This window comes from Leucoraja erinacea, chromosome 22, assembly GCF_028641065.1.
Source record: "Leucoraja erinacea ecotype New England chromosome 22, Leri_hhj_1, whole genome shotgun sequence".
Taxonomy (NCBI): domain Eukaryota; kingdom Metazoa; phylum Chordata; class Chondrichthyes; order Rajiformes; family Rajidae; genus Leucoraja; species Leucoraja erinaceus.
In genome coordinates, this window is record NC_073398.1 from 31,878,221 (window position 1) to 31,901,480 (window position 23,260).

Consider the following 23,260-nt stretch of genomic DNA (forward strand, 5'->3'; position numbering starts at 1 on the left):
CCATGGTATATAGGATATAGTTGAAATACTTGGAGCAGAGTCTGGCTTCAGCAGACAGGCTATCCGTGATATCATGACAATAAAAACTCCCAACCTCGACGCCTGGTTCCGGCAGTGTTTCTTTAAGTAAATTCCCCGAAGACGATTCAATATGGCGGACATAGGGAGGTTTCCGTTCAGGTTTCCTAAGTGGGATAGGGGCTTAAAAAGGAGAGAGAGAGAGAGAGAGAAGGGGGCTCGACGACTACCAACTACCGCCAGTCTCCACTGCCCATGTTGCACCAAGGTGTGTGGGTCGCGGATCGGCCTCTACAGACATCTGCAGACCCACAAGTAGACGAACCTATGGAGAGGAGAGGACAGTCATACTCGTTTCGAGTGACCGCCGATGATGATGATGATTTAAAAATGTAGTCCATGACACTCAACAGAAAGGCGTCCTCCACTTACAAAGCAGGAGACTGTTGGGCGGATCGAACCAGGCAGGGGAGATCCAGATCTTTCCACAGCCTCAGGAAATCCAAAGGCACTTCACAGCCAAAAGATTAATGTTGAAATATAATGACACAGTTTATCTTATAAAACTAGCTTCCAGAAACCGCACAGCCACATTCAGCTGTTTATATCCCAGGGAACGCGAATGGAATGATAAAGGGCAGCCAGGAAAACTCCTCACCCTTGCTCTCTGTAACTTTGAAACAAATAACATAATAAGGCTACCACTTCTCTAAGGGAAGCAGTAACATTAATTAAACAGAATTAGTTTCATGTAACAGTTGAAGATGCAGCAGTTTTTGGGGAGAAAAATCATTAAGTGCAAACAATTGGTTTGCAAAATGCATTATAAAGAGGTCTGTAAAAACTAGGGTCTACGGAATTAGCAATGTTATTACCACATCAAGAAAAAAGAAAAAAAAAAAAATATATATATATACAGAAGTATTACGTGGACAGTGGTTATTGACAAATCTACACCTGACTCCTGAAGAGTGTTTCTGATCTGTCGGACAGGTGTTTGGGGATTTTTCTTTATTATAGAGAGAATTCTTCTGTCATCAGCTGTGGAGGTCTTCCTTGGCCTGCCAGTCCCATTGCGATTGGTAAGCTCACTAGTTAGGTATGTTGCAAAACCTACCTGAATCGTCGCTGAGAATCTGCCCCAGCCCGTGTGCGCGTTTTGGTGCTGTTTAGAGGGGGCGGGTTTAAAACGCGATTTTTACTAGGCTGTTCCAATCGAAGATGTTCAGCCTAGTAAATCATTAACGAAAAATCGCTGAAAGACCCCGTCGCAAAAGGTATTATTAGTTTTATAGGCCTTGAATAATAGTTATAATAGTTTTAAAATCACTCTCTCAACCCGCGACCTCTCGCAGCCCCAGGGTTTTATAAAGCAAACAATTAAAGGTTATTTTTGCATTAAAAGGGGCTTCTTAAGACCCCTTTATACAAAGTTTACTATAGCGAGTAGTTCATTTTGGGCTCTTTATATCCTGCAGTATTTTTCTGGGCATTTGAGGGCACAAATCCAGCGCAATGTGAACGTTCTAAACCAGCGCGTTCACAAAATGGACTTTAATTTACAGCAATTGAACACTAAATTCCTTCCATTTGGCCTATAAATTGATGTAAATGAGATTTAAAAATCATGTTTTATTGTGAATTATTTGTGAATATTATTTGGACATTTAGGCTATTTAAAAATGTTGATCATTTATTAAGAAATGGATAGATGTTTAGATCTAGTAATTGAAGTTTGAAATTAGCTACAAGTGGGTAACTAACTAATTATATGCTTTAATTTCAGGTCATCCAAGTAAGATTATTTTATATTTGTTTCAGAATGGTTCAATCTATGATAACTGAAAATTTCATTAATCTTCTTAATTTTTAAGGTTATGGGCTTTTGACTGTCCACGATCACAGCTTTTTTGTTATGTCCATAGAAAATCAATAGGGAACAAGATGCTAATTTCCGAGTATGAAAATGGCCATAACTTTTTTATTACTTGAGATATGAAAGTGAATTAGGTGTCAAATTAAACTTCTTATGCTTTATCTGATGGGATAAATTGCAGACTTGATTTTTTAAATCTCAAAATTTTGTAACATTGCTACACCAGTGCTCTCTTTCTTCTTAATGATGTTCCAAACTGTTGATTTTTGGTAAGCCTATGGTTTGGCCGATGTCTCTAACAGTTTTATTCTTGTTTCTCAGTCTCATAATGGCTTCTTTGACTTTCATTGGCACAACTTTGGTCCTCGTGTTGATAAACAGCAATACAAGTTTCCAAAGGTGATGGAAAGACTGGAGGAATGATGAGGTGCTGAGAGCTCTCTTATACCTGCATTAAGGCGGCAACTAAACACACCTGAGCAATTACAAACACCTGTGAAGCCACGTGTCCCAAACATTATGGTGCCCTGAAATGGGGGGGGACTATGTATAAACACTCTCTTTTTTCACACAGAGAGTGGTGAATCTGTGGAACTCTCTGCCACTGAGGGTAGTTGAGGCCAGTTCATTGGCTATATTTAATGTGGCTAAAGGGATCAGGAGGTATGGAGAGAAGGCAGGTACGGGATACTGAGTCGGATGATCAGCCATGATCATATTGAATGACGGTGCAGGCTCGAAGGGCCTAATGGCCTACTCCTGCACCTATTTTCTATGTTTCTAAACACAGTTGTAGTTTCTACATGATGAAACTAAAATGTATAAAAATCGCCTTTATTAAAATCTGACAATGTGCACTTTAACTACATTTGATTTTTTCTATTACAAATCTCAAATTGTGGAGTACAGAGGGAAATAAATAAATGATGGGTCTTTGTCCCAAACATTATGGAGAGCTCTGTAGCTCTTAGGGCTAACAAAATCAAGAGATATGGGGAGAAAGCAGGAATGGGATACTGATTGGGGATGATCAGCCATGATCATATTGAATGGCGATGCTGGCTCGAAGGGCCGAATGGCCTACACCTGCACCTATTTTCTATATTTCCCATATAGTCTGTTATAGTGAAGGTTTGCTGTATTTGCATTTAGACTAATACCACAGATGCCTTCCAAGTTTTCAATGATGAATCGGTGTAGATATTCATCTGCATAACAGGTTGTCTGACATCAGAATCAACACCATTCTTGACGGTCCGTGCAGGAGGAAATACCTCCGGCTCTTCCAGTCTCTCCCGCATGATTAGACGCCCTCGAGGTTTTCGCCGCTGTACCCACTCCCATCTCCAGGAAACGTCAGGGGGGATCACGGCCCCTCATGACTGTTCTAACGCCCGTCCTGACCAGTTGTGGGGAAGCCAGGAGATGGATTAGTGGACCAGTCCGCAGCCTCGTGCATGCGTGACAGAGAGGGCCGTCCACGTTTGGTCCATACTGCCCGAGATCAGAAGCAAATCAGAAAAAAGGAAAAACTTAAAAACAATGCATAGTAATAAAATGCAGAGGAATTACTAGACATTAGAGATACAGTGCGGAGACAGGCACTTCAAGTCCGTGCCGACCAGCGACCACCCTGTACACCAGCACTATCCTACATACTAGGGATAATTTACAATTTTTACTGAAGCCAATTAACCTACAGCCCTGTATCTCTTTGGAGTGTGGGACGAAACCAGAGCACCCGGAGAAAACCCAGGAGGATGGGGAGGAAAGGTTTAGAGGGATATGGGCCAAACTCAGGCAGGTTGGAGTTGTGTAGATGGGGCATTAACGGCCGCGGGACTTGCCATCGCCCGCCGGGGGCTTTAACATCGGGAGAAGAATAGAACACAGGGGAGAGGCAAGACTTTGCCTTCCATCACAGTGAGGAGGAGATTCACTGTGATGGATGTTTGTGTAAATTGTGTTGGTGGTGTGTCTTGGTTCTTTTCTTGTATGACTGCAGAAACCAAATTTCATTTGAGGTTCAAATGACAATAAATAATTGTATTGTATTGTATTATGATCGGCATGGGGAAGTTGGGCCGAAGGGCCTGTTTCTGTGCTTTACGACTATGACGCCAACACGTTTTGTATTGTTACATGGACTGAGTGAGACACAGTGGACAAATCTTCTTTCGCACCGTTCCACACGAGAGCAATGATTAGCCTGGAAAGCAGGCAAAATGTGTTTCCCACTGTATCTCGGTCCCATATAATAAATAAATAAATCAATACCCTCGCCAATAGTTATAATTTCAATGATACCTATCAAATGCCTTGGGCTACATGGTGTCAGGGGTTATGGGAAGAAGGCAGGAGAATGGGGTTGAGAGGGAAAGACAGATCAGTCATGATTGAATGGCGGAGCAGACTTGATGGGACGAATGGCCTCATTCTGATCCTATCATTTGAATTTGTGAAGGTAATTACCTGTGGACTTGGTGCTTTCATCATGGTTAACACTGCTTCTCTGGCAATGCGATTCAAGCATCCACTGATGTGGCATTTAGGGGGTAACCCCTTTCCAAGCAGGTTGGTGGTTAACACAGGCTTCAGAAAGTATTCCTGCAACGTTGAGGTGAAACAGGTTTTAGTGGTGGGGAACAACTCCAAACCTAAAGTGACGCTGACATTGATAAAGTTGATGCTGGGCCTCCTCCACTGTCAGGGTGAGGCTTGACGAAAATTGGAGGATCAGCACCTCATATCTAGTTTGGGCAACTTACACCCCAGCGGTGTGAATATTATACTTCTCTAACTTCAAGTAACCCTTGATTTCCATCCCTCCCCCATCTTAGTTCTCCAGCCAGTCTGACTGTCTTCCCGAGTCATTTTTATCTTTGTATGCTTCCCCTAGTTAACAATGATCCATTCCACATATTCCTTGACCTTTGTCCCCTTTGATGTCCCTTTCACACCTTACGCTTCCTTATCTCTGTGTCTCCATCTCCCCTGACTTGCTGCCGATAGAAGGGTCTCGACCCAAAATGTTACCCATTCCTTCTAAACAGAGTTGCTGCCTGTCTCGCTGAGTTACTCCAGCATTTTGTGTTTCTCTTGATAAACTCAAGTCATCTTGTTCAGCTTGGCCTCTCTCAACAGCGAGGGATGGACCACACAGGCCAACAGCATGCTGAAGGCTTCACATCGATGTTTGCGTGGGTGCAGACATTCTGAGCGGGATGTAAACAGGAAAACTATTCTGTCACGTTAATAGATGAGAACCCATTTACGATGTGACACGCCACAGCCTTCATGGCTAAATCCAGTCAGAATCGTGTGGCAAAGCACCAGCAAAAACAAAATCTAACTGATCCCAACTTCACTTAAGTAGCTGTCCCACTTGGGCGACCTAATCCGCGAGTTCTGGCGTGTTTGCCCTCGACTCATTGTCGCAGCATGGTCGACACGAGGTCGTAGGAGGTCTTCATAACTCTCCTTCATGCTCGAGGGTGGTCTCCGCGTACTGGAGGCCTCAGCTAGGTAGCGGCGTTTTTTTCAACATGTTAAAAAAAATGCCTGCGAGTAAAAAAGGGTCGCCATGGAAAAAATCGATACTTTTTTTACTCGTAGGTTTAGTCGTAGTAGGTCGGCATGTTAGTCGTAGGTAATCGAAGGTAGTCTTCATCATAGTCGAAGGGAGGTCGAAGGAGATCATCTTCACTCTCCACTATTTGGTGTCCAATTTTCCCGAAGTTAGTCGTAGCTAGTCTTCTACATAGTCGAAGGAGGTCTTCAACATGACATTTTTTTCAAACTCTCCTAAACTCTTCTAAACTCGCCAATTAGGTTGCCCAAGTGGGACAGCCCCTTTAGGATGAAAGCTGACCAGATCCTTTTTGATCTTCCTCAGAATCGCAAGGACAATCGCAAGCAAAGAAAGCACTTTTCATGATCTCAAGATTTCCCTAAGTGCCTTAACCAAGATAGTGTTCTCATTCTCACCAGAAGGTTCACAAACCTGGTGAAGTTTGTAAAGACCCTGGTCTGATTTCCAACCCAGTTGCACAATGTACTGGGCCGGGATGAGTAACGGATTAATTAAACTAATGGCAGGGCAGGGCTAAGAATCGATTAATGAGTGGAACCAACTGCATTGTCAGGATTAGATTATAAAAAGCAAGAAACAAGATACTGGAGGAACTCAGCGGGTCAGGAATCATCTGTGGAGGGACATAAAAAGCTGGAGTAACTCAGCGGGGCAGGCAGCATCGGGTCAAGACCCTTCTTCACACTAGTTTGGGATATGGGAAGTTATGAGAGATATAGTCGATGATGTAGAGAGATAAACAACAATGAATGAAAGAGATGCAAAAAAAGTAGCAATGATAGTGGAAACAAGCCAATGTTAGTTGTTTGTTGGGTGAGAATGAAATGCTGAACTCAGCGGACAGGCAGCATCTCTGGAGAGAACGAATGGGTGACGTTTCGGGTTGAGACCCTTCTTCAGAAACCATTCTTCACCCATTCCTTCTCTCCAGAGATGTTGCATATCCCACCGAGTTACTGCAGCTTTTTGTGTCTATCTTCAGTTTAAACTAGCATCTGCAGTTCTTTCCTACACATCTGTGGAGGGAAATGGACAGGCGACGTTTTGGGCTGAGACCCCCCTTTCGATACAGTGACTTAACTATTAACGGAGAGCCTTAAGGGCCTGTCCCACTTGCATGCGTTTGGCACGACCAAAAGTGGTCACTTGAGGCACACTGGCACTGTATGGCCGCGCGGGGCCGGTCCCAAGCGCGGAGTTGTGCGGGGCTGGTCCCGACATCGCGCGGGGCTCCGAAAATCTGACAGTGTCCGAAATCTTCGTGCGCCAACGGCCTGTCGACACGCAGGCGCATTGCGGTCGTACGCAGCGTCTTGACGGCGTACGCCCAGCATGTGGCGATGCGGGATGACGTCACCGCCCGGCGTGGGGTTGCGCGATGACGTCACCACCCAACGCCGTGCGATGCCCAAATTCAGTCGGCCCGCTTCCTGCCCTGCTGATTGGTAAGTATAATGCAAATGACGTCACGCGCGAACTTAGCACATACTTAGCGCGAACTTCGCGTGAACTCCACTTCCGTTTGATCGCGCCTGACGCATGCAAGTGGAACAGGCCCTTTAGAGTCATGCTATGGAAACATTCCTTTCTGCCCATCTTGTCCGTTCCAACCAAGATGCCCATCTAAGCTAGTCGTAATCACCCGCTCCTAGCTCATGTACCTCTGAACCTTGTCTTCTGCAGGTTACTTGAAGCCAAAGTCCACTGAGCAAAGGGTTGGGCTCCAGCCTTCCCTTGGGAAGACCCTAGTTGGTTGTGGGCTTATGCTGGCAAATCCTTGAGAATATGTCCCATTATGTTTCTCTTCTTCTTCTTGCATATGGCGTGCACAGCCTAAAGTTGTAGGACAACTTGTTCTGTTTGATCTTCTGTGCACACCAGGTTGATTGCATTCGTCGAAACAGGGTGGACCACGTGAAGGTTGTTTCTTGGGTGAGCAAAGGGACTGGGAGCAGAGGTGATTTCAAGTCTCAAGAAGAGTATCGACCTGAAAGGTCACCTACTCCTTTTCTCCAGAGTTGCTGCCTGTCCCACTGAGTTACTCCAGCTTTTTTGTGTCCATCTTACTTTTTTCATTTTATCTTTTTTTAAAGAAAAATAGTTTTTATTCAGGTGCCAAGTGATTTCCAGACTCCTTTACAAACTTCTAAACATTAAGGACAATTTTGTAAGCAGGTGGGCAGGCTGAGCCAGCTATCAATGCCATTCTACCAGAGTAGCCGGCCACATTCCCCAAGGGAAGTACTGTACTGCCCTGAAAGATGCTGATCAGCTTTGGAGCTTGTCCCTGACCATTCGACAAGGGAAAGTGAACGGCCATGGGCATGCAGATAGTTGTTTATAGGCGTTATCATTCATTAACAAAGGGCTCCTACAGTGAGGACCCTCAAATTCATTGCTCTTCCCCATTCCTGATCTCCTGACCATTTTTCATTCCTGTCAAGGGCGGCACGATGGCGCGACTGTAGAGTTGCTGCCTTACGCCGCCAGAGACCCCGGTTCGATCCTGACTACGGGTGCTGTCTGTACAGAGTTTCTATGTTCTCCCCGTGACCTGCGTGGCTTTTCCCCGAGAGCCACGGTTTCCTCCCACACTCCAAAGACTCCAAAGTTAATTGGCTTGGTAAAATTGTAAATCATCCCTAATGTGTATGTAAGATAGCGTTAATGTGCAGGGATTGCTAGTCGGTGTGGACTCGGTGGGCAAAAAGGGTCTGTTTCAACGCTGTATGTCTAAACTAAACTAAAACTACAAACTTGTTTTCAGGTGCTGACATTCCCTCCCTAATTATTTTAAGATACTCCCTAAAAAACTATCAAAACCCTTCTATCATCATATGTCCTTATGCACTGCTTGTGCCAAATTATGATTATTAATGCGCTGATGAATCACTTTAGGAGATCAAGAAGGCACAGGCACCAGACTATCAATGAAAAAAAAAGCTACGTTTAGAGCCCGTTTGTTGTAGTTTAAAGAGATGCAGCACCAGAAACAGGAGTGCAGGAAACATCGGAGAATATGGGACTGATTTCTAAAGGCATGCTCAACTCAGTCAAGAAGGAGACACGACTATCAATGAAAGTTTAGAGTTTAGTTTAGAGATGCAGCACAGAAACAGGCCCTTCGGCCCACCGAGTAAGTACCGACCAGCGATCCCTGCACACTAACACTATCCTACACACACTAGGGACAATTTCCACTTACACAAAGCCAATTAACCTACAAACCCGCACGCCTTTGGAGCGTGGGAGGAAACCAAAGATCTCGGAGAAAACCCACAAGGTCACAGGGAGAACGTACAAACTCCGTACAGACATGCACCCATAGTCGGGATCGAACCTGGGTCTCCGGTGCTGCAAGGCAGCAACTCTACCGCTGCGCCATCGTGTTGCCCTCTTGATTTCCAAATGGTCGGATACCAGACTGTTTTGAGTTTTGCTGCACAAGCAATCATTCAGGGTCGAGGAAAGTGTGTCTGAAGTGTGATGAAAAACCTGATAGCAGTTTACAATATTATGGGAGACAAAGATAAGGGAAGACCGTCAGAACCTTTTTTCCAAGGAGCAGATAGAGTAGAGGGTATAGCTTTAAGGTGAGAAGGGTAAAGTTTAAAGGAGAAGTGCAGGGCAAGTTTCTTTTACACAGAGCCCCCGGAGAAGAAGGAAAACCTGCAAACTCCACACAGGCTGCACCCGAGGTTATATTGTTACAATTCAAACTGGGTTGTAACATGTGACTTAATTGCTTGACGTGGATAATTCATTTGATCTAGATAGCAGGAACAGTTGCTTGTTACATAGAAACATAGAAAATAGGTGCAGGAGGAGGCCATTCAGCCCTTCGAGCTTGCACCGCCATTCATTGTGATCATGGCTGATCGTCCCCTATCAATAACCCGTGCCTGCCTTCTCCCCATATCCCTTGACTCCACTAGCCCCTAGAGCTCTATCTAGCTCTCTCTTAAATCCATCCAGTGAGTTGGCCTCCACTGCCCTCTGTGGCAGGGAATTCCACAAATTCACAACTCTCTGGGTGAAAAAGTTTTTTCTCACCTCAGTCTTAAATGACCTCCCCTTTATTCTAACCCAGTCGATGTTACAACCCATTGTGCTCCTTACAGACAGCGCCCGTAGTCAGGATCGAACCCGGGTCTCTGGCGCTGCGAGGCAGCAGCTCTACCAGCTGCGCCACCTTGCCGCCCTTGATGCTCTTGCTCAGTGGGCAAGGGAAAGACTGAAACACATTAACAATCCTACTCACACTGGCGAAGGAGAGAAGATATTCCAAGGACCTGCTCATCACGAGACGTCTCTTCGCCCGGGTCACGGCAATGTAAAGCAAGTTCCAATTGACATCTGGGACCGAGTCTGGGGGTAGAGGTGGAATTTGCATCAATGCCGTGATATCACAAGGCAACAAATAATGGTGAAGAGTCACGAGTGTTTAACTGTCATTTGTACCGAATACAGAATTACATTCTTGCATGCAGCCGTTTAACTGTCCTGTAACACGATACACAGAGATACATCACATTCAATAAATTAATTTTGGGCGCACAGTGGTGCAGCAGTAGAGTTGCTGCCTTACAGTGCCAGTGACCCGGGTTTGAATCTGACCACGGGTGCAATCTGTGCGGAGTTTGCACGTTCTCACCGTGACCGCATGGGTTTCCTCCGGGTGCTCCGGTTTCCTCCCACAATCCAAAGACGTACAGGTTTGTCAGTTAATTGGCCTCTGTAAATTGTCCCTCGTGTGTAGGATAGAGCTAGTGTATGGGTGATCGCTGGTCGGCGCGGACACAGTGGGCCGAAGGGCCTGTTTCCACGCTGTCTCTCTAAACTAAACTAATGACACGTCAATTAGTGTCATCTGGCATCTGAAGAATTTCACACTTTTTAGAATGATGGACTATTTTCGCCACCTCCAACGGGATCCCACTACTGGCCACATCATCCCATCTCCACCCCTTTCCGCTTTCCGCAGAGACCGTTCCCTCCACAACTCCCTAGTCAACTCGTCCCTTCCCACCCAAACCGCCCCCTCCCTAGGTACTTTCCCCCGCAACCGCAGGAGATGCAACACCTGTCCCTTTACCTCCCCCCTCGACTCCATCCAGGTGAGGCAGAGGTTCAATAGACAATAGACAATATGTGCAGGAGTAGGCCATTCGGCCCTTCGACCCATAATTCAATGTGATTATGGCTGATCATCTCCAATCAGAACACGCGTTCCTGCCTTCTCTCCATATCACCTGACTCCGCTATCTTTAAGAGCCCTATCGAGCTCTCTCTTGAAAGTATCCCGAGAACCGGCCTCCACCGCCCTCCGAGGCAGAGAATTCCACAGACTCACAACTCTCTGCGAGAAAAAGTGTTTCCTCGTCTCCGTTCTAAATGGCTTACCCCTTATTCTTAAACTGTGACCCCTGGTTCTGGACTCCCCCAACATCGGGAACATGTTTCCTTCCTCTAACCCTTAACAATCTTATGTTTCAATAAGATCCCCTCTCATCCTTCTAAACTCCAGAGTGTACAAGCCCAGCCGCTCCATTCTCTCAGCATATGACAGTCCCGCCAACCCAGGACTTGCACCTCCTCCAACCTCATCTTCTGCATCTGCTGTTCCAGGTGTCAACTTCTCTACATCGGCGAGACCAAGCGCAGGCTCGGCGATCGTTTCACTGAACACCTCCGCTCAGTCTGTCTTAACCTACCTGATCTCCCGGTGGCTCATCACTTCAACTCCCCCTCCCATTCCCAATCTGACCTTTCTGTCCTGGGCCTCCTCCATTGTCAGAGTGAGGCCCAGCACAAATTGGAGGAACAGCACCTCATATTTCACTTGGGTAGTTTACACCCCAGCGGTATGAACACTGCCTTCTCTAACTTCAGATAGCCCTTGCATTCTCTCTCTCCATCCCCTTCCCCTTCCCAGTTTTCCCACTAGTCTTACTGTCTCCGACTACATTCTATCTTTGTCCCGCCCCCTCCCCCGACATTAGTCTGAAGAAGGGTCTTGACCCAAAACGTCACCCATTCCTTCTCTCCAGAGATGCTGCCTCACCCGCTGAGTTACTCCAGCATTTTGCGTCTACCTTCATAGTTCAGGACTGCCCTCTAGTTCTAATGAAGATGGTTCAGTTGCTTGATAACTGCTGGAAAGAAACTGTTCCTTGAATCTGGATACGTGCATCTTCACACTTCTGTACCTTTTGCCCGGTGGGAGAGGGGAGAAGAGGGAATGGCCAGAGTACGGCTCGTTCTTGATTATTCTGCTGGCCTTGTGCAGGGGTACATGGATCAGCTCACATGGTCCTGAAATGTCTCAGCTTCAGTAAGCTCATGGGTCAGACGGATGGTCTGTTCTGAATGAAACAGTTTGATTGAGCAGGATGAAGGATTAATAAAAAATGTCTTGGAGAAGTAGCAATTTGTGGTCACTATTTGTGCACGCTGGCAATAGGGCCTTGGGTATGATGCCTGTATTGTTGAATACTTTTCAGTGTCTCGCTAGCAAACCTCACGCCCAAATAGTCAAGCTTTTGGACAAGCTAGTCGAGGAGAGAGGAGGGAGTGAGAAACAGTTGTGTGTTATCCTACTTTTAGATGGCATGCCTTGTAGATTTTAAAAAAAAGCAGAGAAATACTTGCCTATCCTGAACCCTGAAAGAACGTGAGGGTTATGTTGGAAGCCTGGAAGTTTTATAAGGTCTTCAGCTATCTGCACCGTCTCAAACTCAGATCCTTTTGCTTTGTGCACCGTTCCCAGAATCACATCTTTAGAAGAACCATAGGGACAGTTAAAGGTCATAATAAGAAAAGGTTAACATCTACTCATACTTACTTTATTAGCCAGGTATGTTTTGCAACATACGAGGAATTTCATTTGACATACAGTCATACTAATATAAAGCAACAGAACACACACAATACATTTTAACATAAACATCCACCACAGTGACTCCTCCACATTCCTCACTTTGATGGAAGGCGAAAAAAAGTTCAATCTCTTGCCTTCTTTGTCCTCCAGCATTCGGGGGTCTCTAACCTTCCGTTGACGGGACGATCTTACTCCCTTCGCAGACGGCGGGCCTTCTCGTTGGGGCGATCAAGCTCCTGCATGGGGGGGGGGGGGGGGGGGGGATCTCAGCTCCCCCGCGCCGGGCGATCTACCTTGGGTCGAACTAGCTAGTCGAACTTCATGCGGTTTTGGAGCTTCCCGACTTGGTCTCTCCCGGGACTACGAGCTCCTTGATGTTAAAGTCTGCACGCCGTTGGAGCATCGATCCCAGGCAAGGAATCAATACCGATGGTAAGTCCACGTACCCGTGGTGAGGCTTGAAGTCAGTCCTGAGCAGCTCCACGATGTTAGGCCGCAGAGCAACCGGAGATACGACCCGGAAAACAATCGCATCTCCGGCAAGGTAAGAGATTGAAGAACATTCTTCAACTTGATTGTGGATGGGCAGGGAGGGAAAGCTTGAAGTGAAGAGTGTGGCAGGTAAAGGGGAGGGAGATTTTTGACAGGTAGATGGTTGGACAAAGGCCAGTGAAGAAAAAACAGACGGTGAGAGACAAAAGGATTGAAGAGTTACGAACTACAGTCAGGTGAATTTGCAGCACAAATGGCTAAGCAATTGCACTGTTCCAAGCTCTTATACCAGGTAGATTGACGGCGTAGTTCAATGGCCTGTTAATTGTGTTGAGCTTGGCCATCAAGCTCTTATCTTAATAGAATTGCTGCCTAACAATGCTAGAGACCCGGGTTCAATCCCGATTGTGAGTGCTGTTTGTAGGGAGTTTATACGTTCTCCCCATGACGTGTGTGGCTTTATTTCTGGGATCTCCCACACTCCAAAGACGTCCAGGTTTGTAGGTTAATTGGCTTGGTATAATCATAAATTGTCGTTAGGGTGTGTAGGATAGGATTAACGTGCAGGGACCGCTGGTCGGTGCGGACTCGGTGGGCCGAAGGGCCTGTTTCCGCACTGTATCTCTGAACTAAAACAAAAATCTGTTTGTTCACGGAAGCATTTTGGATATCTGCTGGACACTTCACAGAGGTGAAGGAATATGGGGTGAAAAGGAGGGGAGCACAATGACAAAGAGGATTAGATGTCACAGCAAGAGGAGGCAGCGGCTGTCTTACTTGCAAATGTCGTGCAGTTGACGCATTGGTTGGTGATTTTCTCCACGAGCGATGGAAGTCCCAGACCGTACTTCTCCACAACCGCGATCCTCTCCTCTAGCTCGGAGTCTCCAACCTGCACTGCGTAGTTTCTCAATCCACGAAAACCCCCTCTACGTTCAAACAGCCGGATGAGCGGATCCCGGATTTCAAGGCCTTTCCAAGAGAAGAGATCGCCACGGCAATTATTCCCCACAGACATCTCCCATTTCAGCTCGCAATGCCACAAACTTAACAAAGATAGATAGCACGGATAGGTACAAAATGCTGGGGTAACTCAGCGGGCCAGGCAGCATCTCTGGGGAGAGGGAATGGGTGACGTTTCGTGTCGAGACGTTCCTTCAGACACATGTCTTCGGGCGTCTTCCACAAAGATGGCAAGGATCTACCCAGGAGAAAAGGAAATGACCAGAACCTATGGTAAAGGAAACAAAGAGACTGCACAAGGAAACCTCGTATTAAGACGGTGAGACCAGAAACTCCAGGTGCTGCAATCTTGAGCAAAACCTAAAGTGCTGGATGAAAAAAAAGACACAAAGAACTGGAGCAGCTCAGTACGAGAGTAACTGAGTGTCTACGGTTGCGGTCTGTACCAAGTTTATACGTTCTCCCTGTGACCTCATGGGTTTTCTCCGGGTGCTCCAGGTTTCCTCCCACATTCCAAAGGTGTGCGGGTCTGTAGGTTAATGGGCTTTTGTAAATTGTCCCTAGTGTGTAGGATAGAACTACTGTACGGAGTGATTGGTGGTCAGCATGGACTCGGTGGGCTGAAGGGCTTGTTTCCACGCTGTCTCTCTAAACTAAACATATCCATGTCTCCTGAAGACAGAGACAATGTGCTGGAGAAAACTCATCATTTTTATCAGGGACGTAGATAGGAGCAAGACTGTGCAGAAAAGATTGAATGACATAATTGAAGCTAATCTCACCGGCTGCTTGTTCCGTCTCCTTGATCATCAGCATCTGGATATCCAGCATTGTGTCCATTCCAAACGTATCAAGTCCCTAAGGAGAGGAAAGGTTGAAGACATTCAGAATGCCATGAACACAAAGCAAAGCTTGTAATCAATGGCCAAGTGAGCAGTGCATCCGACACAGAAGCTGAAATGTTCACCAGCACAAAGGTACTCACTCCGATTAAATATATTTTGTTCGGATTGTCGCTGGTAACAATACGCACAGCCTCGTCGAAGACAGCAGCAGTGGTCCTGCACAGAATTGCCACCTGGCCAACCGGCCTTCCGCTGGTGTTATCTGTAATGAGGAGGTTGCAGGATTATTACAGTTTCGTTGCGTTTGGGAAATCAGTACCGAATCTACTCTCTGTTATATGGTCTCTGTTCAGGTCAAGGGGTTTCATTTAGTTTAGAGATACCACATGGAAACAGGCCCATCAGAGCACCAGGTCACGCATCAACCAGCGATCCCCACACACTAACACTATCCTACACACTATAGGCAATTTACCAAAGCCAATTAACCGACAAACCTGTACGTCTTTGTAGTGTGGGAGGAAACGAGCACCCGCAGAAAGCCCACGCAGGTCACGGGGAGAACGTACAAACTCCGTCCAGACAGCACCCGTGGTCAGGATCGAACCCAGGTCTCTGGCTCTGTGAGGCAGCAACTCTACCACTACACCACCGTGCCACCCCTTGCGCTTTCAACTAGTATCTCTAGAGCATGAAAATAGCAACAGGGCAAAGCTGATGGAAAGAGCAAGGCTAACAACGTCTCACCAAGTATAGGGTTTGAGTAACCACCATCTCCTTCACCCTTCTTCCTCGTGGCTCCACACAGCAAACTGCCACACCACAACATATCCACCCACTTAATGCACTCACTTGATATTGACTTACAGGCACCAACCCACACTCACACATCACTCCCCCAGTCCCAAAAATGTCTCCTCGCCATTTACCATCTTGATATCCACCGACCAAGGTCTTGTCTTTGACTCGTTTGCACACGTCCAGAATTGTTGCTGCAACATAAGCGATCTCAGGTCCAAATCTGAAACTCTACAAGCACAGAGAGAAATCCTAATGATAAAGGTGACACTGCAATCACCCAGCTGCATGGCACACAGCTGTGTTACTCCAACACTCGCTCTCGATGGCCAAGCTTAACACATCACCAGTGAACCAACTTTTCAACCTACCTGGTATAACGAGAAGAAATGGTGGAGCACATTTAAACCTCAGGAGGCCGACAAGTGGCCATCACTGCAGGCAGACTTGTTGACAGAAATTAAGAGAGTCAAGGTTGTTTAATTGTCACATGCACCGATAATGGAACAACGACATTCTTACTTGTTCCAGCTTAATCGGCCCATAAATGCAATAAACATAGAAACATACAAAATAGGTGCAGGGGGAGGCCATTCGGCCCTTCAAGCCAGCACCGTCATTCATTGTGATCATGGCTGATCATCCCCAATCAATAACCCGTGCCCAAAGATTATAGAGGATTACTAGACTAAGTGGGACCCGTTGGGTCCCAGCATCACATAGGAGGCTGGTCACCAACGCAATACTCCACCTCTCCACCAATTCCAATATTTCTCGCCATTGGGGGGAGGCTTTCTGTTGCGCTAGTATGGGTGTTGCGGGCCGACGGTACTGGTTTCCAGAGGGCTAGTATAGACATTGTGGGCCAAATGGATTCTTGGGCTGGCAGCCAACTGTGCAGCAACAACCAAAATTTATTTTGTGAGACAAACTTTTAAAAGCCAAGCCAAACAATTTGGCTGCAGCCACCCGACAACCAAAATTTATTTTGTGAGCACAAACTTGTTAAAAAGGGGAGGCAAACAATTGGGCAGCAGCCACCTTACAGCCGCATCAAGGGGACTCACCGTGGAGTAGACGTGCGTTCAGTGTTATTCGCAGCTCAGAGAGCCGTGACCCTCTCGCTTCCTAGGTCTGGCAGAGACTGAGTGAGGGACTACACTTCCGGGTGTTTTAGTCCTGCCCCCCTGCCGCCAGCGGGGGCAGCAGGGAGAATGGGGATTTTTTTTAAACATTAATATCTCTCTGATTTTTCATCAATGGGAAAAATCCTCCGGTCCCGGAAGGCGGAGGGGGGCTCTGAGCGAGGTAGCCAAAAATGACGGCCGTAGGTGGCGGCGTTCTCTCAGAAATCACACCACAGCGAGCCAAAAGCGGTCAAGATCAGACTTTTAGTAATATAGATATTATTGTTCCACATGATCTATTCTACTAATGTATGGTATGATTTGATGGATGGCCTGCAGAATCAGCATTTCACTGTATCCCTCTACACATGACATTAAGGAAACCATTGACATTGTGCTTGCAAACATGTCTTACTTACAGCCAGGCCGGGCTATTTATTTGTGGGTTTAAAAAGAACATTGTGGAGAGACATGAAAGAATAAGTAAGATAGACACAAAAAGCTGGAGGGTCTTGACGCAAAACGTCTCTCCTTCTCTCCAGAGATATCGCCTGTCCCACTGAGTAACTCCAGCTTTTTGTGTCAATCTTCGGTTTAAACCAGCATCTGCAATTCCTTCTTACACATAAAGAATAAGTAAGACCTTACCTGTGTTAGACTGAGAAGGGTGGGTCGGTGAGCTTCAACCAGGGCCTCAGAAGCACCTTTGAAACTACAGATTTGTTGATGAGGATCTCCCACAAGAAGCTTCCCACATTTCTGAGAGAGTACGATGTCCATAATGACTGAAGAGAAGAGAATAATTCAAGGTGGAGTCGCGGAGAGAGAGAGGAGATTAAAGTGATGCGGAGAGATGTTTGCAGGAAGTTGAGAGGGATTTGGGCCAAATGTCGGCAGATGGGACTAATGTAGATGGGGCATATAGTTCTTACATTTCTTCCCTGCTGCTATCAGACAACCATCACCAACTAGAAAACAGCCATGATTTATCATCTACCTCATTGGAGATCCTCGGACTATCTTTGATCAGACTTTACCGGATTTTAATCTTGCACTAAACATTATTCCCTTTATTGTGCATTTTTACACTGTGGGCGGCTTGGCTTGACTGTTGTCATGTGGTGTCTTTTAGCTGACTGGATAGCGTGCAACAAAAAAATAAAGGGCCAGTCCCACTTGGACATTATTTTCGCGTAATTTACGAGACATCATTTACGCGTCACGACGCACGACGCGTGCGCTGTGACGCGCACGTGATATGTGCATGGTGCGCATATGGTGACGTAGGCAGTGGTGACATGGTGACGTAGGCAGTGACAAGCGGTCGCGCGCGACACCCCAGGATTTTGGGATGTACAAAATCTGCGTGACACACAAATTACGCCCAAGTGGGACAGGCCCTTGACTCTTTCCAGTTTAGTGTCAACCTTCCTACAGCAGGGCGGCCAGAACTGTGCACAATACTTCAAATGTTTGCCTGACCAATGCCTTGCATAGCACAGCATGACGCTCCAGCTCCCATACTCAGACAAGCATGACAAACGCCATCATCACCACCCTGCCCATCTGTGTTGCCAATGTGGAATTATAAACCTGCACCGATGACTGTGTAAACCTTATCTCGGCTTGTCCTGCCAAAATGAAACACACTCCGATGATGCATAAAGTATAAGGTATGATCATCTTACCAGGACTACAATCTTCAGCTTCATCTAAAAGGATAACATCAAACTGTGATAGGTTGGGGTTGCTAAGTTGCCAAAGCTTCAGATAGCCTAAAACAAAGCACAAAATATTAACACCACAAAAAATACTCTGGGTTTAAGAAATCTGAAAGGACGGCAGAAATTGTTTTTAAAGTACTCGGTAGGAGAGGAGGAATCTAAACTTATAAAAACAATACATTTGGACAGGTACATGGATAGGAAAGATTTAGAGGGGCATGAGCATATGGGGCATCGTGGCTGGTATGGACGTGTTGGGCCAAAGGGCCTGAATGTATCTACTGTGCGACTAAGACTCTGAAAGCAACTTTAAACTAGAAACCAGAAAAATATACAAAATTCCAGCCAAACTTCTCAAACAACTGCAAGATTTGTTAGTGGACAAAAGTGCTGGAGAAACTCAGCGGGTGCAGCAGCATCTATGGAGCGAAGGAAATAGGCAACGTTTCGGGCCGAAACCCTTCTTCAGTCACGGTTGAATTACAAAACAGTTACAAAAAAATCAGTCTGAAGAAGGGTTTCGGCCCGAAACGTTGCCTATTTCCGTCGCTCCATAGATGCTGCTGCACCCGCTGGGTTTGTCCAGCACTTTTGTCTACCTTCGATTTTCCAGCATCTGCAGTTCTTTCTTAAATGTAAGATTCATTAGACAGAACATGAATCTGAACTGTGAACTGTTTCTTATAGAACTTACAAACATTCTTAAGGGGTGGACCTCGCAGTATTTTTCTGTAATTGTTCTCCCAGGACAATAGATCTAAAGCAAAAGAAGATTGTTCCCGATGTTGGGGAATGTCCTGGACCCGAGGGGCATAGCAGCTTATCGTGGACTGGGGGGGAAATCCTTTCCAAATCCTCTTCAGATGAGGAGAACTTTTTTGACACAAAGCCAGAGTGGTGAATCTCTGGAAAGGTCTTGCCACAGAGGGTAGTTGAGGCCAGTAATACATCGGAAGCTATATTAGGAGGGAGTTACGCATGTGGCCAGCAAATGGCCAAGGGGATCACTGATGGTATGGAGAGAAGGCAGGTACGGGATACTGAGTTGGATGATCAGCCATGATCATATTATCAAGGCACCAAGCTGCAGGCAGTGGAGAGGGCCGAATGGCCTACTCCTGCACCACTAGGTTCTATGTTTCTATGTTTCTTTCCCCATTCTTCTACGCTAGACTACAAAAAAACTCGCAGTATTTTCTGTTCCTACTGTAAGTGTTCTCCCAGGACAATATCCAATCTAAAGCAAAAGAAACGGAACCTCCTTAAATTCTGGAAGAATGTCTGTCTGTACCCGATGAGCATAGCCCACTTTACCATCGTGAGTCATGAGGTGACTGGGTTCGCGAAGGTCTACCATCTTTGTCCAAATCCTCTTCACATCTTCAACCAGTTCCTGAAACAAAGCCATAATTATTCCCAGTTTGAAAAGGTGATTGAAAAACGAAATGAATCACCATACTAATACATCGAGAAGCATCGTTGATTAGGGTGAAGTTTCACGCAGGAACAGCAAATGGCAGATTTGTGGTGACTGAACGGTCTGGCACAGAGAGGCATACAGCACGGAAACAGATAGCCCTTCAGCCCACTGCACTGCACTATCAAGCCACCAAGCTGAAACAGTGGAGAGGCAGAACAAAGTATGGCAGGTGGACAAAAATGCTGGAGAAACTCAGCGGGTGAGGCAGCATCTATGGAGCGAAGGAATAGGTGACGTTTCGGGTCGAGACCCGAAACGTCACCTATTCCTTCGCTCCATAGATGCTGCCTCACCCGCTGAGTTTCTCCAGCATTTTTGTCTACCTTCGATTTTTCCAGCATCTGCAGTTCTTTCTTAAACAAAGAATACCGGGTAATAAGTAGACACAGGTGAGTTTTTTATTTTGAGAGGCAGATACTTGCAACGTGTTGTCCTGCATCTCCTCTCTTCCCCCCCCCCCCCCCCCCCCCCCCCCCTCAGGACAATCAGTCTCCTGACCCGAAACATCACCTATCTATATTCTCTGGAGATGCTGCCTAACCTGACTTTGTATCCTTTGTGCAAACCAGCATCTGCAGTTCTTTGTTTTTACATTTTTAACACAACCTTTGTTACTCCCAAAGATCCTGTAGCGAGCAAGATAGATCACTCGACGAAAAAGACGAAGTACGGTCATGGGCAGATTTATGGGTAATTTTCAGCCCCATTTCCGTAACCGGCTTCCGTCTCCGCACCAAAGAGCCCGTAGCGGAGCAAAGATACTAGTGAGGAGACGGAAGCCGGTTACGGAAACATCCTCGTAAAAATAAAAGTTATTTGGTAAAAATCTTCTCCTCATTTTCAGAATTTTAATTTATTAACATAAACTGTTCCCCTGCAACGTTGATTACACTGCGAGTCGGGTTACTGAAATGGATGAAAAAAAGGCCCACGTTCCGCACTACACGTCAGCCCATTGCATTTAGAAGGAGTGGTCTATCTTGCTTGCTATAGGATCTTTGCTTACTCCTACATGTACCTATGAAGTTGAGGTGCAGGCAATGGATCCACCAAGAAGATTCAAGATAGAAGATTCCCGACACAAAATGCTGGAGTAACTCAGCGGGACAGGCAGCATCTCTGGATAGAAGGAATGGGTGACGTTTCGGGTGGAGACCCTTCTTCAGGACAGGCCTGGACGCAGCTGCGATAGCTGAACGATAATTCCGGCTGCAATTTGTAGACTCACTAATTTCTCGTGATGTTCCATGGGCTTGATACCTCCGCAGGTGCTCCTGTGGTCTCCTGGTACATGAGCTACACCGATGGCCTCATCCACAGAGGAGAAAAAGGCACAGAGGCTCCGACTGATCAAATTTGCCCGAGATAGACTACCCTGTCCTTCAGGAGATCCCAGCACAGCAAATGGTTTCAGTCCACAAATCATTAGCTTCTTCTTCTGATGGTATCTGGAACAAAAGTTCAAATTATCTTTTGTCAAAACGTTAATGACATCCGAGACTTATCAGTTACCTGCTGTTGCATCTGTTACAAATCATTTATGGCTATGGGAATGCATTAAAAAAATATAACTATGAAAATAGCCATTGCATTTGCTATCACACTTGAAAGTATTGGTAATTTAGAGGAAGCTACAAAGCACAGCTATAAAGCTGTACCGCATAGAAGCAGGCCCTTCGGCCCAATTCGTCCTAGCCACCTTTAGGCTCCACAGTAGAGTTGCTACCTTACAGCGCCAGAGACCCGGGTTCGATCCTGACCACGGTTGCTGTCTGTACAGAGTTTGTAAGTTCTCTCTGTGACTGCGTGGGTTTTCTCCGGGTGCTCCGGTTTCCTCCCACACTGCAAAGAGGTACAGGTTTAGGGCTAACAGGTACAGGGCTAATAGGCTTCTGTAAATTGTCCATAGTGTGTAGGATAGTTCTAGTGTATGGCGTGATCACGTCTAGGATCATTCCAGCAGCTTCCCCCCCCCCTTAAAGGGGATGCATCATCACACACTGTTGTTTCGCCAGGTCAGCATGTAATGTATAGGAAGGCATTGCAGATGCTGGTATAAACCAAAGATTGACACGAAATGCTGGGGTAACTCAGCGGGACAGGCAGAATCTCTGGAGAGAAGGAATGGGTGACAATTCGGGATCGAGACCCTTCTTCGACCTTCAGCATGTAATGTGGTCATTTGTACCCAAGCCTGTGCATGCATGTGCAGGTACATGGCCAGTCAAAAGCATAAACACATGCACACTCACTCACAAACACACACGCATTAAAACAATGTAACTGAATAAAGGTCTATTGGTTTCCTACTTACTTGTGGCCTATACACTGATAGGCTTTGGTACGCATCGTTGTAAAATCCACGTTGGGAGGGAAAAGGTGGGCAACGTCCTCTGGAACGGGCTTGGTGGGACGTACATACAGGAAGCGGAGGTGGGGTCTGTGCCATGCATACTCAATCAGTAAGGAGGTTTTACCTGTACCTTGGGTCGGAGAAGGATTAATAACATTAGTGATGTACAGTACGTCTCAATGTACCATGGTCAGATTGGGAGTGGAAAGCTGGGAATGAGCCAAATCAATTTAACAAACTAAACAAACCAACACGAGACAGACCAAGGCTTTCTTCCATTTTTCATCCCTTGCATTCTACAGTCTGATGGCTTCTTGGAAGCTGCTCCCTTCGAGACACTTTGTCCACAGGGTGATGCTATCTCCATCAGTTCCAGCAATTATTATTCAGCCCTAATTTCCCCACACGAGTCAATTAAAAATTGATCACATTGGTGGCAGGAGCCGCACTCAGGCCAGATCTGATTAGAACATCACATTTATTTCCATGAAGACATTCATGTCAAATAGAATTTTATAACAATCGGGTGATATCATGGTTACTATTGTCAATTTTTTTTAATTATCCCAGATTTATTTGACTGCATTAATTCATATTCAGGATTCTAACTTGTGTCTCAGACTCTACACACTACTGTACTAGCCCTAGAAATACATAGTCATACAGCATGGAAACAGGCCCTTCGGTTCAACTTGTCCATGTCAGCCAAGATGCCCCTTTGCCTGCACTTGGCCCATATCCCTCTTCAGCTTTCTTATCCAAGTACCTATCCAAATGTCTCTTAAATGTTGGTACAGGTATAGTAAATGCTCATGGCACGGATCAATTGCTTTAAGACTTAAGACTTTAAGACTGCGGAGGCCTCAATAGGCCCGACTATGGGTGGACATGGGGATGGGGACTGGACTTTGTGCCTTCCCTCATAATGGGAACCATTGTGGGGGGATGCTTTTTATGTTCAATTTCTTTATTATTGTTATGTTGTTTTCTTTTTTGATGTGCTGCAATGGCAATACACATTTCACTACACCAATTGGTGTATGTGACTAGTAAAGAACTTTTGAACCTTTGATATAGATCATGAACCCGCACTGCCATGATATTTTGTTTTA

At 46.0% G+C, this 23,260-nt stretch overlaps 1 protein-coding gene across 3 annotated transcripts in view; it reads right to left on the bottom strand.

Annotated features, from left to right (window-relative positions):
- Positions 1-2,712: 2,712 nt before the first annotated feature.
- The window catches only part of fbxo18 (F-box DNA helicase 1), a 35,288-nt gene continuing 14,740 nt past the window's right edge, over positions 2,713-23,260 (bottom strand). For 2 of the 3 annotated variants that reach the window (XM_055653401.1, XM_055653402.1), the window contains 13 exons: positions 22,110-22,278; positions 21,024-21,243; positions 19,630-19,708; positions 18,280-18,366; positions 17,240-17,376; positions 15,596-15,695; positions 14,807-14,928; positions 14,604-14,679; positions 13,636-13,830; positions 12,138-12,263; positions 9,748-9,854; positions 4,367-4,501; positions 2,713-3,388 (listed from right to left, as the gene is read on the bottom strand). In XM_055653401.1, coding sequence (XP_055509376.1) covers positions 3,251-3,388; positions 4,367-4,501; positions 9,748-9,854; positions 12,138-12,263; positions 13,636-13,830; positions 14,604-14,679; positions 14,807-14,928; positions 15,596-15,695; positions 17,240-17,376; positions 18,280-18,366; positions 19,630-19,708; positions 21,024-21,243; positions 22,110-22,278 — 1,691 coding nt within the window. In that variant the 3' untranslated portion in view covers positions 2,713-3,250. The remainder of the gene's footprint in view (positions 3,389-4,366; positions 4,502-9,747; positions 9,855-12,137; positions 12,264-13,635; positions 13,831-14,603; positions 14,680-14,806; positions 14,929-15,595; positions 15,696-17,239; positions 17,377-18,279; positions 18,367-19,629; positions 19,709-21,023; positions 21,244-22,109; positions 22,279-23,260) is intronic. The other variant, XM_055653403.1, reaches the window with a different exon arrangement.